The 17,959-nt window shown below is 43.6% G+C and overlaps 1 protein-coding gene and 1 long non-coding RNA gene across 3 annotated transcripts; one reads left to right on the forward strand and one right to left on the reverse strand.

Annotated features, from left to right (window-relative positions):
* The first annotated feature begins 1,741 nt into the window (after positions 1-1,741).
* tacc3 (transforming, acidic coiled-coil containing protein 3) lies at positions 1,742-14,047 on the forward strand. Its single transcript, XM_076985671.1, has 16 exons — positions 1,742-1,880; positions 3,408-3,582; positions 3,908-4,038; positions 4,690-6,075; positions 7,914-7,971; positions 8,052-8,220; positions 8,309-8,367; positions 8,453-8,586; positions 8,693-8,774; positions 10,677-10,826; positions 11,049-11,116; positions 11,250-11,293; positions 11,405-11,565; positions 11,755-11,861; positions 12,369-12,489; positions 13,862-14,047. Exons 2-16 carry the CDS (start codon positions 3,409-3,411, stop codon positions 13,925-13,927), a joined length of 2,910 nt encoding a protein of 969 aa, XP_076841786.1. The 5' UTR covers positions 1,742-1,880; position 3,408; the 3' UTR covers positions 13,928-14,047.
* Positions 14,048-14,657: 610 nt separating this feature from the next.
* LOC143485945 (uncharacterized) lies at positions 14,658-17,894 on the reverse strand. 2 transcript variants are annotated; one of them, XR_013123087.1, is made up of 4 exons: positions 17,531-17,894; positions 17,088-17,439; positions 15,329-15,367; positions 14,658-15,170 (listed from the first exon to the last, which is right to left on the reverse strand). It is a non-coding gene; the product is annotated as an uncharacterized LOC143485945 (long non-coding RNA). The 2 variants fall into 2 exon arrangements; XR_013123086.1 differs by having other exon boundaries at positions 14,658-15,367; positions 17,531-17,892.
* Between the last annotated feature and the right edge of the window lie 65 nt (positions 17,895-17,959).

Here is a 17,959-nt window from a genome sequence, read left to right on the forward strand (position 1 = left end):
TACTTCATTAATAAAGTAAGTAGATTGTTTATTTCGGTATTTCTGCTCTTATTAATGGTGACTTTACTGCACATGGTATCTAACTCTCAATAATTAATAGCTTTAATACTCTGGCGATCAATGGGTTAAAGCAGCGGTCCAAACTACGGCCCGCGGTCCATTTTTAATTGGACCGCAAGACATTTTATAAACAGAATAGAATATGGCCCGCACTTTTGCTTGAGTAAATTGCACTTCTTAGTTTTAACACCAGGAGGAGTTACTGTTGATCAAGGCAGTTGCTCTACAAAAAAGCGTCCGATGGGCGGGACAAAGCCCAGCATTTAACCAATAACTCGCATTTATCCAATGACTTTGTCCCGCCCAACGGACGCTCAGCGTCTCTGGGGTTCTATGCAGTAGTGGGCGGGGCCTCGGCTGGCCGGACGCTCAGCTTCTGCATGATGATTGGATGATCTGTTTAAAGCACTGCGAAGGTGCGGGAATGAGTGAGAGGAAAGCCGCGTCGTTACCAGTGATAAGATGCTGATTCTGAACAAAAGTTGAGCGCTTTGTAACACATATTTAGTCAGTGACATGTATACACAACAGTATATATTTGATCTTTTTTTTAATATTTAGGGGAAGCTGAGCTTCCCTTGCAGTTTTAGAGCAATCGCCTCTGGTATAATGTACGACGGCACAAGTGGCGTCGGATCAGCACCGCAGCTGGATGGTCCGATTTACATACCAACGCAGCTGATACTCACCAGAATAATTTACTAAAATTATATGCACTCCTGTTCAGTTCAGTCTGTTAATGTTGATGACCGTTTCAAATGAATGTTAATAACTTAAATAACGAAGCTTAAAATTTACCCGTCGCATTTTCCCATTTATTGTTTTTTATTTGTACTGTAAATCTTCTAAGAATCAATAAATCAATAAATATCCATTTATTCAATTATATTCAACAATATAAAATATTTGACCACTTTTAATTGATTGTTCTAACTTTAATACACTACTTTTAATTGATTGTTCTAACTTTAATACACTAAAGTTAAGGCTATAATTCTAATTTCTAGTAAGTGGCCCAGCCCCTCCAATATTTTTATGTATGTGGCCCTCAGTGAAAAAAGTTTGGACACCCCTGGGTTAGAGTAATCAGAGTATAAAACTTTAAGATAAGAGTAATCTGAATGAGGTTACATATACATTTTAAATATGTATATGCATTTAAAGTAGTCTATCACTCTCCAGCCCACTGTAAGTGTACAGTTAAACTCATGGGACTATACGGTCTATGCATGGGACTCACTTTCCTGCAAACTGCACATTGAGTTAACAGTTTGTTTTAAATTGAACTGTTTTATACCAAAACTTTTATAATTAAATGTTTTATTCTTAAACATATTAAATATTAAGGATACATTTCACTCCAAAATACAGACTACAACTGCCAAGCTTAAGAGTATATCCTTAATATTAAGAATGATCATTCTTAAAATCATAAAAACATTTATGTCGTTACGCAAAGCCCTACTGTGCGTGTGCATTTTGCTCATGGCCTAAACCAGAACCAAATAACTAGTGAACCAACTAATTCAACCAGTTGATGGGTCATATAGGGTCACGGTTACCAGAGGGTTCGCGTCGTCTATGCATCATATGTTATTGGCTCGTTTGCATGTCTATTTCTGGAACGACCACTAGTATTGCACTTCGACTGGAACTCCGTTGGACGATTCATATTATACGCCCGCCTTACTGGCTCCACGCGGCGTATTTAATTGGTCAACGCAGAGGCGTTACATTTGAAATTTACCCGACGCCGGTCTGGCTCAAACGGTGAAGGATCTCAGAGAGAGAACGATATACAAATAGAGCTGCTGTATAAGGTAGGCCTGCCAACAGACCATTATCTGTTATTATTAGTGACTGGTTAGCTAGTCACTAACTTTGTGGGCCACTGCTGTTAAGATAATTGCTTAACAAAGTTAGGTAACCGAGCTGGTTAGCGTTAGATAACTATTCGTTAGCTAGTTTAGTTAGCGTAGCTTTCTTTAAGAGTTTACTAACGCTAGCTTAACTTCTTTTTCGCAAGCCATCACTGTTATTTCAAACGTCTAACGCGTACTGTGGTAACTAGCATGTGTGACCTAGATAACATACCTTAGCTAAGTTAGCTGTGTTCACTTGCAGCTTTAGCACCGCTCCCTTCAGCTGCAACTAAACGGCAAATGCGCAACTACTTGATGACTCATTCCAGATGAAACGATAGTTGGCTCCGTTATCCTAATCGATAGCTAAAACACTTCTGACTAAACTCACTTGCCTTTGAACCATATCCTTAACAGAACCATAACTCTTAGCATATTTATTTGCAAATAACTGTTTAACTAGCTAACCTACCTGTCTAGTTAGCTGTGTGTCGTCAGATTGCTGACTGGCATGCTGACTAAATAAAAAAAAACTGCCAAGTTTGAAATTGGCGTCTTGCTTGATGAGTTGGCCAATTTGAATTGTTGATCCCAGTCGGTAAAATCCATGGACACGTGTGGATAAATTAAACGATTGGCAAGTGTCCTTCCTTATTTCACACTGAAAGGATCTGAATTGTGTCGGTAGATGGTTGGATCGCATTGCCAGTCTGAATGACGATGCAGTGTGAGCTGCTTATGGCCTGTTTGCCTCTCTACATCTCCACACACATTTCTCTTAAAGTCGTGGATAACTTTCCCTGGCGGGCTTTTCCTTCCGTGTGTTCACTTTTGACGTTTAGTTAGTGACACTATAATCAAATTTGGGACCTCGTCTTTCTTTTGCCTGAAGTACTGAGTTGACCCTGTAGTGTGTGTGTGTGTGTGTGTGCGCGCCATGTCGTTTTGAGGGGCCTTTGGCATCACAAGCTCATCAGCTGAGTGCTGTAAGCTCCAGCTGACCTAACTGCACGGGGGCCTTACAATTGCTGCGCTTTGTGCTAACGGCTTCCTGGGAGGTGAAGGAGGTTTTTTTTATGTTGTAAAGAAGCTGGTGTTCATTTATAAATATTTTTTAAACTAACAGTGTGCACACAATTAATAAATCGGTACAATGTTCTGGTGGTGTAGGTCTATGAACACAATAACCACCCAGTTTACTCTTTCCAAAAGAACTTGACTCACCAGCATGTGCCAGACCGATTGGGGCCTGTTTGTGATGGTTATTTCTGTCAGTTTTACCCCCACCCACCCCCCCAGAGCACTTCATTTTGGATGTTTGTTTGGTGTGTGTGAGACTTTGGGCTTATCAGCCAACCCAGCTGAGTGGCGTACAGCCAGTGCCAAAATGGGTGGGCCCTCTTCATGCGATATCCCCCTCACGCTTCAGTCACAGTTTGCTTCTTGCTTTATTTTTTCTCCTTCTCTCTCCCCCCTCCCTCCCAGTATGAGTTCAGTGGTGGTAAATGATGAGAATCAGGGAGTGTGTTCAGTGCGGAAGCCCATCACCTCTGAAACCACTGCTGACATATTTGCTCTCAGCCAGCCCACTGGCAGGCCTTCCATACTGCGTCAGTCGCAGGCTGAAAACGTCAGTAAAAACTTGCCCAGAGGAGTGAAGGTAGGTCTGTTGCATGTTTCTGAAAGCATGGGTTTGAGGAGGTTTTTTTGCTAACTTTCTCTTCCCCATTGTACAATAAAAATGCTTTGCTAAACTTGAGGCTCTTGTGTTTAGTTTTTTATTTTTTTATTTACATTTAGTTTTCCATTTGTCTAATCTACTCGCATTGTGACTTTATTTGACTATGTGACTTTATAAAAAATATTGCTTGAAATGCATGAAATGTGCCTGCAATATTCTATTGGCCTTTTCTCCATTATCAGAATTGGTCAGTTTAGTTTTGGATTTTTTTATCACTGGTTCTTGCCGGCTGCTGTTTCTCCAGGTTTGTTTCCAGACTCCACTCAGAGACCCAGTTACTAGGAGGATTATGTCCCCCAGCCGTGTTGGCACCATGGACTCTCTGGACGACTGCACTCATGCCCTGGAGTCTCTCTCTCTGACCGCTTCTGCTGAGTGAGTGCTAACTTGTTCTCTACACATCTCTCCTCTTGATCACAGTACCAGGCAATGCAAGTTAAAATAAGGCAAATTAGTTCCATAATTTTGCCCCAAATGTAGTTGATCATCCAAGACATTTGTGCTTCTTTTACTTATTTTTGCTATGAAACTATATTAAATCCAGCTAAATTTCTAGAGCCATTTCACCCAAGATATTTTCCTGTAAATACACACCTAAAGCTTCAAACCCTTGCCCTATTCTGTTTAAGTAACAGGTGTGACATTGTGCTTTAGGACACGGTATGGCTTGTTGTCATCTATAAAAATGATTTGAGCTAGTCTCTTGTGTCTTGAGTGCAGTACTACATTGGCCTGAATACTGGAAGCTGGTAATGTCACTGTATGAGTAATGAGTAAATACAGAAACTAACCCTGATTATCTGGAAACACAAGTTATCCAAGTGATTGACTGTCCATCTTTTCTAGTCAGCAGTACTGTGACATTTCCCCAAATCACATACAGAAACCATGTGTCAAATTTAATTTTTAATAGATGTTCTGCAAATAGATGTGAATTTCTGTAATGCTCTGCCTGTTGCAAACAAGACTTTTTTATGCTACCTCCATAATGCTCATAATGATGTGTGTGGTGTTTTGTTTTTAAAGCCCACCATCTCTGCAGAGTGGTCCTGAAGCTCCGTTCGATGATCCAAGTAAGAATTATGCTCCCTACCCTGACGACGACATGCCCATTAAAGGCAAAGGAGGCTACATCATTGACTTCGATAACCTGGAGTCCATGAATCCCTTTCAAGGGTCCAACGAGGTTATGTCTCTGCACCAGCTCTCGGGCATCCCTGAGCTAGAGCAAACTCATGTGGTTGCATTTTCACCAACATCTGTCTGCGAGGAGTTGGTGAATGTCCCAGAAAACCCTGGTAAGACGGACGTGGCTCTGGATGAGACCCTGTTGTACACGCCGTCTGTGGAGAATTCCCTGGGGGACCTTTCAGAAAACTCATCGGACACCACGGTGATCATTGACCCAAAAAAATCCACAGCTTCTCACATGGAGGCTGAGAATCTGAAAATTCCCGAGCAACCTTCCACGTCAGACGGCTGTCCTATTAAAGAGGACCCTTCCAAGGCTGTGGATTCACCTTTACCCCCTAAAGGATCATACAAGATTGATTTTGATGATCTTGACTCCTTCAACCCATTTCAGAGTGGTGGTACAAAGATGCAGAACTCTCCTCCTCTTGGCAGGAAAACACCAGTCAACAATTCTCCCCCTTGCAAAACAGAAGACGAGGTGTATGAGCAGGAGAAGGAAAACTGTACATCTGACCGCAAGCCCACTCACAGCGTCCCGGAGGTGCCGAGCGTCCCGGAGGTGCCGAGCGTCCCGGAGGTGCCGAGCGTCCCGGAGGTGCCGAGCGTCCCGGAGGTGCCGAGCGTCCCGGAGGTGCCGAGCGTCCCGGAGGTGCCGAGCGTCCCGGAGGTGCCGAGCGTCCCGGAGGTGCCGAGCGTCCCGGAGGTGCCGAGCGTCCCGGAGGTGCCGAGCGTCCCGGAGGTGCCGGCCAGCAGTGCAGAGCCTGAGAAGCCCCCTGCCTCGTGCCCTAAAGACAGCCATATGCTACTGGAATTTAACTTTGATGACTGTGCTGAGGTCAAACGCAAGCCGCCCCCCAAACGTCTCGGCATGAAAAGGCCCTCAAGCTCCAAACCAGCCACCAAAACACCTGCCTCTGCTCTGACTGAGAAGAAAAGTCGAGAACTCGAACCCAAAACCGGCAATCCAGCAAACGACGGTGCGCCTGTAGTCATTAATGCCATGAGAGGTGCTTACAGCCTTGACCTCGATAAGTTTGATGACCCTGACTTCAACCCCTTTGGAACATCTGCCAAGATGGGGAGCTCTCCCCCTCGGGAGGAGTGCTCTGGTCCAGTTCTGGGTGCCGTGTTGAAGGCTGGGGCGCTGCAGCCCACGACCCCCCCTGAGTGCCCACAGCTTCCTGATCAGTGTTGTGATGTGGAGAATGGCAGACCCAGGTCAGCATGAGAATGGGTCTCTTAAGCCCCTTCAGTCTCGCTCACGTCAACAAATGCAGTGTCTGGTTGATTGTTTTGGAGCTTTTGTGAGGTCTGTAAACAAACTCTTATGGCGCATTTCCACTAGGGCCTGCTTGGCGCGGTACGGTTCGATACGGGTCGATTCGCAACGGAACGGTCGCGTTGTGTTTCCATTACAATGGTGAACCACCCCAATGTGGGTGGAGTCGCTGTTGGCGCGCGGGTTGTAGTGTCGTGACATCATTTGTATACGACCACAACACCGGTCTATGCCCCTTAACACATAGCATTATTGTATCTTATTTATCTTTATCTTCATTATTGTATGTGGTTGCTCTAATTATTGATAATAATTTGGTATTACTCAAACAGGCTGAACACACCCTGCATAAAAAGCATCAGTCATACAATTAAATGAAATCAAACTTTTATTATGAAATATAGATATTTAAAGTACAACATATGTAAATAATAGTTATAGTAAAAAAAAAAGTGCAAAAAGCAAATATATACGTATAGCTTTATATGAAATAAATATTTATAGTACTACAAGCAACATTTTGTGTGCTTTTACTGGCGTCTGTCTCGCATGGTGTTCACAAGTTCGCCAAGCACCCCGAGGAAAGCCCGGTTGAAGGAAACATTTTCCGCCAACTCCGCTCGCCTCGTCAGTGGAAGGGGAATCTTGAACGTAAAAAATAACAAATATTAAACACAAGCATTCCCGTGAAAGCAACAACGATATAGCGTAACTGCACAAAATGTGTAGCATGTCATCGCTGCTCATGCTGTGTTTATGGCTACAGCTAACTAGCAACTAGCAAGGCTAAGAGCTAGCTATTATACAGTAGTGACTGTGGCGGTAACATTAACTACAAATACAGCTCTAAATTCCTGCGTTTACAATAGATGCGTTCATATTACGTTCATATTACATCTTTTACGAGCCTAGTAGTAAAACTGTGAAATCACAATACACTCACCATTCTCCGTGGCCTCCAGCACCGACATTGTCCAGCACGTTTTCTCTTCCGTTACTGGCTGGCCGGTGACCGTATATGACATCCATTTGCTGGAACCATTTCCAGTCTTTGCGGTTTGCTCCGCTGCGTCCGTTATGGTCCTTCACCGCCCGGTAATCGCGTTAAGCTTTTTTAGCTTGGACCGACCGGCACTGCTGAATGGACCGCTGGTAGCCATGAGTGGCCATTAGCGCGGAAACCTCGCTAAAAACCTTTACATTTCTAGTGGCCCCGTCCAGTTCGCCCTGGATTTTTTGATCGCTGATTATTAACAGAAAGGTTTGTACCTCTGCGTTTGACCAGGGAACAGACTTCGCTCCTTGGGTTTTAAAAATGGCTGAGGAGTCCATAGCATAGCGGAAGAGTCGCTCTCCTGACGCAACCTGTGACGACACTCCCTGGCCAATCAGTGTCATGCTGTTCCTCCACGTCACAGAACTGTATCGCTTCGGGACGGTTAGAACCTCGAGCGAGTCGGTACGAACAAAGTACCCGAAGGGGCCGGCTCACAGGGAAGTGGTACTAATGGAAACACTCACAAACCGTCGCGAATCGAACCGTATCGCGCCAAGCAGGCCCTAGTGGAAATGCGCCATTAGTGAGTGATTTGGGGTCGTTTATTGTTCTGTCCTAGACTAAAGGTCCTATGCTAGCGTTATGAACTTACTGCTGCTCAGGCTAAATGTATAGTTGTGTAGTGTCTACCCTACTAGACCAGAACAATCCTGGCCTGGACTTAAACCCATCACGTTCAAAGACCTATGCATTACCTTATCCTCTTCGTCTTTCGAACAGCTCTCCTCCTGGCAACGACAGCATAAAGACTGAAGAAAGTGAGGCGTCTCGGACCGAGGTCAGGTGATGCTTTTGCGTGTAGCACTTCCTTCGACGCTAAACAATCGACTGTTGCCAACGTGTTTTTCCCCATTGCAGTCTGAAGTTGAGGCGGTGCCTTTCGCAGTCACCCAGGGCGATGTACCCTGTAGCCCAGCCAATCATCAGCCAGTAGCCCGAGAGGTGTCCCCGGAGCTCCGCCCACCCAGCCAGCATGCTGAATTTGACTCCCTTGCCGCTGATGAGGAGTTCGTGCCTGGCTCCGTGTGTAGGTGTTCCACAAGGCATAGGACTGAGTACAAACGTTTTCCAAAATTAGAGTAACTGATTTCTGTTACCTCCTTCTGCTTCTGCAGTCATGCCTACTGACTTTGACGGACAGATTGATTATTTGGAGCAGTTTGGGTCCAACAACGTGAGTAGCTCAAGTTTCTTTCTCTTTGTAAACATTTTAATGAGCTGTTAACTGACTGCACTTTTTTCTAACTGTGTGTGTGTAGTTTAAGGAGTCTGCTCTGCGTAAGCAGTCCCTTTATTTGAAGTTTGACCCGCTGCTGAAGGAAAGCCCGAAGAAAGCAGCTGCAGATTGGTCGAGCTCCTCCGTCAGCCTGCCACGCCCCTCTCTGGCCATCCGGTGGGTCTCTGTTCACCCTGGGCCCACACACGGGCCTTTAACTGCCCTTGACTCGCCTATGTTACCTCGTAGGTCTGAATCAAGCGTGTGTACATCCGTGTTGCAGGATGATGGAAGCTGCGAAGTCCGAGGTGAGGCAGAAGTGTCAGCAAGAAACTACAAAACTGCTGGATGAACTCCCTCCACCAGTAAGCCTCCGTCTTCCTCTGCCCACACACCTCCACCTTCCGAGTTAACTGCTGGCCGTCGTCACGCGTTAACAGGCGGGACAGAAAGATGCTTCGTTAGAACCGCTGCTGGCATCAGGTCGCAGCACAATGGCCCATTGTGCCGGTAGTGACTGCAGCGATGCGTGTGTGAACTGCTGTCATTGCTCTTTATCCTCCCGTGAATGAGCCAGCGTCCAGCGTAAATGTGAGGACACGATACATTTGTGGCAAATCTCTCCTTGGTAAGAAGACTTTGATTGTTAGTTGGCTAGCCAGGAGTTCCTGGCTCTGTTGTCTCTATGCATGCTATTCGCTCTTGATGAGTTTAACTGTTTAAATGTATCACTAAATGAACGGTACGCGCCCCCACAAATGCGTTTAGCTCAGTCTAGAAGGTTTGGCCTCGTCAACACTTCCATATCATGACCACTATCTGACCAGGATGTAGCTGCGTCCATATTGCTTTTGTTATCTTTTGATTCGATGAAAATGTAAGTGAATGCTGTGCAGGACTGGCTAACTCGTTTTCAGCTTTTGTCTGAACTAGGGCTGAACGATTTTGGAAAATAATCTAATTGCAATTTTTTATCTCCAAATTGCGATTGCGATTTAAAATCTCGATTTTCTTCCATTGTTCCACTTCAGGAAACTCTATTTCGGCATTTTTTTATACAGCTCAGATACAGGGATGCCGGTGTGTGTGTGTGTGTGTGTGTGTGTGTGTGTAAAAAATGGACTAAATTTAAGTATTATTATTATATCGTGATCGATCGATCGCCTGTGGTTGGCGCCAGAGCGAACTACTAACTTTTTAGTCTAAGACGCTCAATGCGTGAGAGTTGGCAACCCTGCAGGTATAGCAACTTGGTTAAAATATGTGCGTGAGGGCATTTGGTAACGCATATCCAGTGTGTTTAACAAAGCCATGAAGCCGGGATTGTTCACTACATTAACGGACATCATGTCTTTCACTATGAACTCCGTTACTGCCAGAGTTATTTCAGCGTGCCGCTTCCAATTATATCCATAAGGAGTTACACTTTCAAACGGTTCGGTCAGTGAACCCTGTCTGCTGGACCGCGGTCAAGCTATCCACGCTTTCGCGATTCATCGGCGCTTTAAATCTTATTGCGCCTATATGCGTGATTTTACGGTATTTCGCTGCTCACCGCATACTAAAGCTGTATAAGCGCAGAGAAACACTTTTGCGTATTTGAAGATGCAGCACTGGTCGTTGGCATTTTAGCCTTACAAATATGAGGCTTTGTGGTGTTTTTTTTTTTTATACTGAAGAAGTTTGTAGTGTTTCCTCGCGTCGTAGCGACAGTAGCAAGGCACGTTTTACACAGTACCTGACGATGTGCAGCATCTTTTAAAAGCCAAAGTAATTTCACACAACTGATGTGCTGCCCCTCTTTGGTAATTAGACTTTCAGTTGTCAGCTTCTGTCGAGCCTGAAGCCATTGTGCAACAAGTTAAAGTGCGCTGTGTTAACTTCACTTCTCCACCTCCCTGCCTCCTGCTCGGGTTTGCTCCGTTCGTCCTCGGCTCGGCTCGCTCCCAAGTCACGTGACCAGTTTAAATCGCAGCCTGTGCGATTAGACAATCGCGTTTTAAAAAATCGCGAAATTATCGCAAATGCAATTAATCGTTCAGCCCTAGTCTGAACCAAGGAAATTGGGTTAGTGTGCCGGGCTTGTGATGTAGTACAGCATTTAGACACCTCCACCACATAAACACGCATGTTAAGATGCCCCATAAAAAGACTGCGATCATATCTTCAGAAACCTCAGATGTACAGCCCTTCAGATCAGTGTGTGCCTTTGTACCGTAATTGTTGTGTGTGTGTGTGTGTGTGTGTGTGTGTGTGTGTGCATGCAGGCGGACACACCAGCGATGAAGGATCCCACAGTGCTGGACCTGCTGGTGCCGGCCATGAAACAGGCGCCGAAGAACGAGGACTTCATTGTCGATGTTTTGAAATACAGTGAGAAGGACATGGATGCAGCCATGCAGAGGGCCCGTAAACAGGTACACGCCCTAGACGCAATACGAGGAGAGGGCTCATCATGGCCAATGCAGCTGTGAACAAGCTCTCACGTTGCACGTCAGGACCATTCCGTCCTCCAGTTGATCCATGTGTTGGCAGCAGAGAGGGTGTTAGCCTGACTGCTAATATCACTACAGTGGGCTTGTTTGTGGTTTGTTTATGATAAGCCAATGCGTGGTTTTAAAATGGTGTGTTTCTTTCAGGCTGAGGAGAAAGAGAGAGAACTGGAGTTGCAGATGGAGAAGTTGCAACTGAATAACGAGCACATGAGGTAAGCCACCTCCGTGCCTCCTATCTCCATAGAGACTCCATCTCTCATCTACTGGGAGTCAATTCAAAGCACGAAGGGGTCTGGCCTTTACCTGCCTGCCGTTGTAAAATAAATCTCACTTTCACCCCTACAGGCTCATTGTGTCGGACTTTGAGAGCCTGATCGCTCAGTTGACGGGTGAGTTGATGTGGTTTCTCAGTCTGATGGTTGAACATGGCTATAATTACTGGTACTAGAATTATCAGGCTTGTCTGAGGTCAATCTGTTTCTGTGTGTGTGCACGCGCAGAGGAGCACAAGCGGAAGGAGGCGCTGGCCCACTCAGAGCTGAGTAAGGTCCTTGAGGAAAAACAGCAGCTGATGAAGGACCTCAACGACATGGAGCGGTCCTTCTCCGACGTCGTCAAACGTCTCGACAAACGCAAGGAGATCATCGAGGGCTTCAAGAAGGTGTTTGAGAGATGGGGGAGTGTCCATTAGTAGCTGAGCCAATCAGTGCACAGAACTCCACATGAAATGAGATTTTCCCAGTTTTAAAAAATGGAGGGATGGGTTTAATGTTCCATACAGGTTGTCATGGTGCCACAAATTGGTGTATGGCTGAAGTGTGTGTGTGTGTGTGTGTGTGTGTGTGTGTAGAATGAGGAGACCCTGAAGCAGTGTGCCCAAACCTACATGGTCAGGCTGCAGAAGGAGGAGAAGCGCTACCAGATGCTGAAGGCACACGCTGAGGAGAAGATCGAGCAGTAAGCACCGCCTGTGCTCCTGCTACATGGGTGGAGCCGACACTCATCCTGTTATCCTGAAGCCTGGAGTTCAGTCTTGTTTTAACGTGTCCTGATCAGGCTGATCCTGGTCTTCAAGCCAAAGGAATATTGGGCTTGTAAATGCTGTTGGGGTTGGCACAGAGTTTTGCTGGGTGGTCAGAGTGCTGTTTGGAGATAATGTGCTAGCAGCATTAAGTGCCTTATATCAGGAACACATGCTTATTTAAAGACAGGGTATCTTAAACCAGAGTTGTATAATCCAGGTCCAGAAAGTAAAAGTCCTCACCAGGATTTTGCTCAAGCTTGCTAGATTTCTAATTAGTGCAATCCAGGTAAAATTAGTGGAATCAACACAATCCAGGAAGCCTGAGCAAAATCCTGGTGAGGACTTACTTTCTGAACCTGGATTATACAACTGTCTTAAACTCCTTGTCTTGTAGAAGTGGATGTGAAGTGCCTTGATGGGGTTTGTGCCTGTCTGTCCAGGGCGAATAGTGAGATCGCGGATGTCCGCTCTAAGCTGGGGGCTGAAGTGTCTACCCTTCAGATGCAGCTCAGGAGGGAGCAGCTGAAAGTGCACTCGCTGGAGAAGAACTTGGAGCAGAAGGTACCTGCTCACTGCGGTGCTCAAACACTGCAAGTACCCATCGCTGCAGAAACAAAAGTCCAGGGGGCGGAGCTTGATCTAATCCAACTCCTCCTACCGTCCATATCTTCTTTTCATTGGTTTAAATTAATCATATTTCAATTGGTTGTTAAGCTAACACGTGTCGCTTACGTTTTCCGACCAGGAAATATAAATCCAATAAATTCTCCCTTAAAACTTTTACCGGTTAAAGATCAAAATGTTCTTTAAATGTTATTTAAAGAAAACGATACACTTTTTTTTTTTTTTTTTTTTTTTTTTTTTTTTTTTTTTAGTTTACAAGGAAACATAAAAGTGGACAGGAATAATGATCATGAGGGAATTTGTTAGGACTGTACACTTCAGGTGTGCAGAATGGACAGTGATATTTACGGAAACATGTAGTGCACCGCACAACTGAAAGTATCTGTCCTTTTTTTCAAAACCGTGATATGCATCTATAGTTGGATGGAAAAATATCAATAGCATTATATTTAGTTTTTTCTAGTGAACTGGTTAATGAGGATCATGGCCGCTACATGCACGCGCTACTGAATAACAATCCCCCTCGACGTGTCCATGCGGTACCGACCAGCACAACCGCATTACAGCAAATTAACAGCTAATTTAACAGTTTGTCAAATATGAAGAACACAACATAAGTATTTAATACATCTGTATTCTGTTTAGCTAACCGCTCGTCTTCTAACATCAGTTTTTACCGTCACTTAGTTGGACACCTAGATTAGATAAACTTAACAGTGGTTGTTCGTGCAAACAAAGTCAGATTTAGTATAATCACCAAAGGAAACTAGTTACTAACATTAGCAAGATGAAAATTGATTTATTGTGAACTTAATTTCACATTCATGATTATTCACAAATGAAAGGCAAGTGAGTAAATAAGTATCAATTTAGGACGGCAGCAGTGATTTGGAATGGCTGATCTGATACGACTCCTCCTGCGTAGTGCAATTACTTCAGACCAATGAAAACACCATGGTGGGAGGAGTTGGATCTAGATCCAGCTCCACCCCCTGGACTTTTGCTTCTGCAGCGAGGGGTATCTGAAACACTGATGCAGACCGTGCTAATATGGCTTTCTCAGATTTGTTAAAGCCATCTCTGAAAAAGTGCCCGTGAGTGAATCTGTCCACTGTGTTTGCAGAAATGTGTAACGGTGGGGTTGGTTTGATGTAGCTGATGTCACAGCTTTTAGTAGTGAAGTGTAACTTAATTCACGACTGCTGCTTCCAGCTGAACACTGGGCAGGATCTGGGAGTTTGAGTTGCCACTCTGAGGTGTGAGGCCTTTATTCATTTTGAATTGTATACCATTTCTTCCCCCCCCTCAGACAAAGGAGGTTGAAGACGTGACCAAGCTGTGTGATGAGCTGATTATGGCACAGCAGAAGAAATGAAATGAATTTAGTTCGGTCTGTCTGTCTGTCTGTCGTCTGTCTTCCTTATCCATGTTCTTTGTTAAATAAAGTATAGATTTTAGTGTGAAAAATTAATAAATGTTCATGGTGCAACATTGACTGCTCAGAGTGAATTTGACTTCTTGAATCTTCACTCCTGTACACAGTGTATTTTATTTTCTTGGAAATGGAGGGGTGGAGAGAATGGTATAAAATAGAAAAGAAAGTGGACACTGCTTCCTATACAGCTCAAACTGAAAATGCTAGAGTTGCCGAACTCACCATGCTGAGCATAGCAAACCTGTGTGTAGTGTCCCTGGACACCGGTCTGAAAAAGACTTGTGTAGTCAGCAAACGCTGCGTTCCCATACCAGCTCCTCACGCTAGCTCTTTCTTCCCCATCATGGAGATGTGTTGAGTAGCTGTCATCTCAGAATTCCCTTTCAGGTGATGGAAATTTGCTATTTATATATTGTGGCTTTGGTGTGTGTAAAAACCCAAATAGATGTACAAGGTCATTGTTTTAAGCGTTTATAAAATTATTGTACCTACATTAAATGGAGTTACGAATCGGTATAAATGGCGCACTCATTCGTCGTACACACACTGGGCCTATTTATTAAACTAAATACTAACAAATTTTGTTTGCAAGTAGTTTGTAAAAGTGTTTCATGAATACCACATTTTTTATGTAAAGTTTTTTAGAGTTTATTTAGTTCGGAAAAAAAGATTGAATTCTACGACGTCCCCTGAACATGTGCATATTTTACGTAAAAGAACATTTTGTTTTTGTTCTGTATTAAGGCTTTTAAACATTGAATTACTATTTTAATAAGACAAGGTAAAATGTAAACGATATCAAATGCACACGATTCATATTTTATTATACAAATTACAATTTATACTATTATTTCAGATTTTTTACTTACTACAGCATGTCTAACAAATATCCATGCATTAAGTTAATGCAATTAGACAATTTTAATTAATAATGTGTTTCTATAAAAGGAAGTACCCATGGGATTTGATCATTTAACGGCAATGGCTGAAGTGCCACTGCTCTAAGATTTAACGCATGCTGCACGTAGATGTGAACAAATTTTCAGAGACCATTGTGATTATTTTTCGGAGGAAGAGTCCTGGCTTATTAGCCGATTCCGTTTGCCACGGCATCTTCTCCTTATGCTGTGCAACACTTTGGAGCCAGCTCTAATTCGACCCAGGAAAAGATCTTGCGCTGTTCCTGTGCATGTCCAAGTTTTATCAGTGCTTGGATTCATTGCTACTGGTACGTTTCAAAGATAAACAAGTGATAAAATGTATTTCAGCCTACTTTAGGCCGCATACTTCCCAATGTGTTACAAGCCATCATCCATCATCGATGCTATAGATTGTACTCACATGCGCATTAAAGCCCCATCAGCAGATGCCTTCGCATACCTAAATTGCAAAAGGAGATACACAATTTTATAACTAAATTTTAATTTTGAGACTTAAGCTTTTAAAACATATGCAAGTATATATAAATGAAACATTCAGTTTCACATACAAATTGATGTATGGGGCAGTCATGGTCTGGTGGTAAGGAACTGGTCTTGTGACCGGAGGGTCGTGGGTTCGATTCCCAGACCTGAGGCCATGACTGAGGTGCCCTTGAGCAAGGCACCTAACCCCAACTGCTCCCCGGGTGCCGGGCTAGGGCTGCCCACCGCTCTGGGCACGTGTGATCCACAGCCCCCTAGTAATCACTAGTGTGTGTGTGTGTTCTAACTGCACGGATGGGTTAAAAGCGAAGGACAAATTGCAATTGTGGTGTAAAAATCACAATTGACAAAATACGGCACATGTATTTATAAAAATTGAACAGTGTTTTTACAAATTTCAGCTTGAGACACAAAATGAAATGTATTTATTTGTGAACAATTAAATGTATTTATGATATATGTGTAATTTGTGGATTATCATTTACACCACATATGTCAAAGTCAAGGAATTGATTATCTATGGCCCCCTGGATGATATTTAATTACTATTAGAACCGGCCCGCAGGCCACAGCCGCCCGCTGGCGTTTTGCACAAACACTACATTCCCCACAATGCAACGGTAGCCCGTGAAGTCACTGCAGCGCGCACAAGCGGCGAGGGTCAGCGCGGCGAAAATAACGTAATCGCAGTGGCTCAGCTCGTGCGCGAGCGTCTCGCGCGCTGTTGATTCGCGAGGTCGTGCATCTCTCGAATTTTGTACTTTGCGCGCGCCGCGCCTCAGCGCAATGAACAAAGTCATGTTTGCAGGGTTCATACACCTTTACAAGGTGGAATTCAAGCACTTGTACGTCACTTTAAAGGTCCATTTCAATATTTCCCAGAACGTTAAACTTAAGTTAAATATTTATACATATATTCGAAATAATTTGCTTTTTATTCACATTATTTAATGGTTGTTTATTTTCAAAACACCTAATATTAACGTCTTCATGTTCTGTCCTGGAATTACAAGAGTCTCGTATTTGTTAACGTAATACAAGAGAACTGTTCAGTCAGATAGCTATTTGTTGTGAAACGAAGTAGTTACAATTTCAAGCATTTTCAAGTACTTTAGCTTAAATTCCAGCACTTTTCAAACCTTTATTACTTTATTCATGTTTGCTTGTTGAAAAATGTTTTCACTTGAAATTACTGACAGATCCATAAGAAAATATTGCTTTATTCATTTAAGCATTAATATACACTGTGTTAGGTCTTGGTTCAATAGGCTATGTGCAATCATTTTAATATGTTTTAATAAACATTGAACTAGTCCGGCCCTTGGCTTGTAGCAAATTTGTTTTTTGGCCCTCGGTGTATTTGACTTTGACATCCCTGATTTACACATTTGTAAGGAGTTTTGAGACTAATTTATTTCCATAGTATGATGATATCCATTAAAGCCTTGGCTAATGACCCCTTTGGCAAACCCTGAAACGGCACAGGAGAGTCGCTACAATGAAGTACATTCCCGTACCCGCAGTGTGATGGAGCGCACTAATGGTGTACTAAAAGGTCGCTGGATGTCGACACTGCCGGATGCTTTACCATCTTTACCATCCCAAGAAAGTCTGCCATATAATACTGGACTGTTGCATTTTACACAATCTAGCCATGAAGCATGGTGTTCCTCTACCTGAAGCCGTGGTACCCCATGAACGTATTCACCACTGGTTCTAAACGAAGCCCCCAGTAATGATGCAGTCAACGCACGTCAGCGCCTTATCATGCGTCTGTGAATTTGTCATGTAGGTATAACAAATTCGGTCTTTTTTGTTTATTCCAGTTTTAGTTTATTTTTTCCCCACATTTTTGCAATCACTGTTGCTATGTCCTCAAACACTATGCTGTGCGTCCTGCTTCTGTAAGACAGCATCAGTAAGGACTCGTGGTGAACGACGTGGAAGGCGCGTTTGTCCATCAGAGGCAGAAGACTGCTGGTGTGGGAGATTTTTGACTGGCATCTGCTGAAATATTTGGTTCTGTATCTAAAACAAAATTTTAAAAGAATTATAAAAATAACCTGAATGTGCTTGTTGTCCATGATCGTCACTGTACATTGTAGAAGATTTGACTTACCTATAGGGGTGGACGGACTCTGTTTTTATGTCAAACCACTTTCTTTTTACCTCAGGTATGCTGCGCTCGACTGATGATACATTATTAACTTGATCTCTGATTTCTCTCCAAATCCTGGCTTTTTTTTCACAGGTGCTGTGAGTCCGGTACTTACACTACTAAATATAAACTTCTTGTTAGCGTGCACTTGAGTTAAGATTACTTCTACTTCTGCCTCGGAGAAATTCCTTTTCATTGGTGTGCGTTGCCTTTTATGGTTTTTTGGGGGCGTCACTTTATGCAAATCAGGTGTGTTGTGAACGCGCTCGTGAAATACACAGGTGATTGATATTTATCAACGTACGCGCGTGAATCCAAAGGAAATCTGCGTTTCCGGCATGTTTGTAAATTAGAAGAAAATATTTTGTTCGGTTTAATTTACGAGAACGT

The sequence above is a fragment of the Brachyhypopomus gauderio genome, unplaced genomic scaffold, assembly GCF_052324685.1.
Source record: "Brachyhypopomus gauderio isolate BG-103 unplaced genomic scaffold, BGAUD_0.2 sc43, whole genome shotgun sequence".
NCBI lineage: Eukaryota > Metazoa > Chordata > Actinopteri > Gymnotiformes > Hypopomidae > Brachyhypopomus > Brachyhypopomus gauderio.

Coding starts and splice junctions, on each gene's coding strand:
- tacc3 (XM_076985671.1), top strand. CDS start 3,409: ATGAGTTCAGTGGTGGTAAATGATGAGAATCAGGGAGTGTGTTCAGTG. Junction 11,294..11,404: donor CCTGATCGCTCAGTTGACGG/GTGAGTTGATGT, acceptor GTGCACGCGCAG/AGGAGCACAAGCGGAAGGAG. Junction 12,490..13,861: donor AGAAGAACTTGGAGCAGAAG/GTACCTGCTCAC, acceptor CCCCCCCCTCAG/ACAAAGGAGGTTGAAGACGT.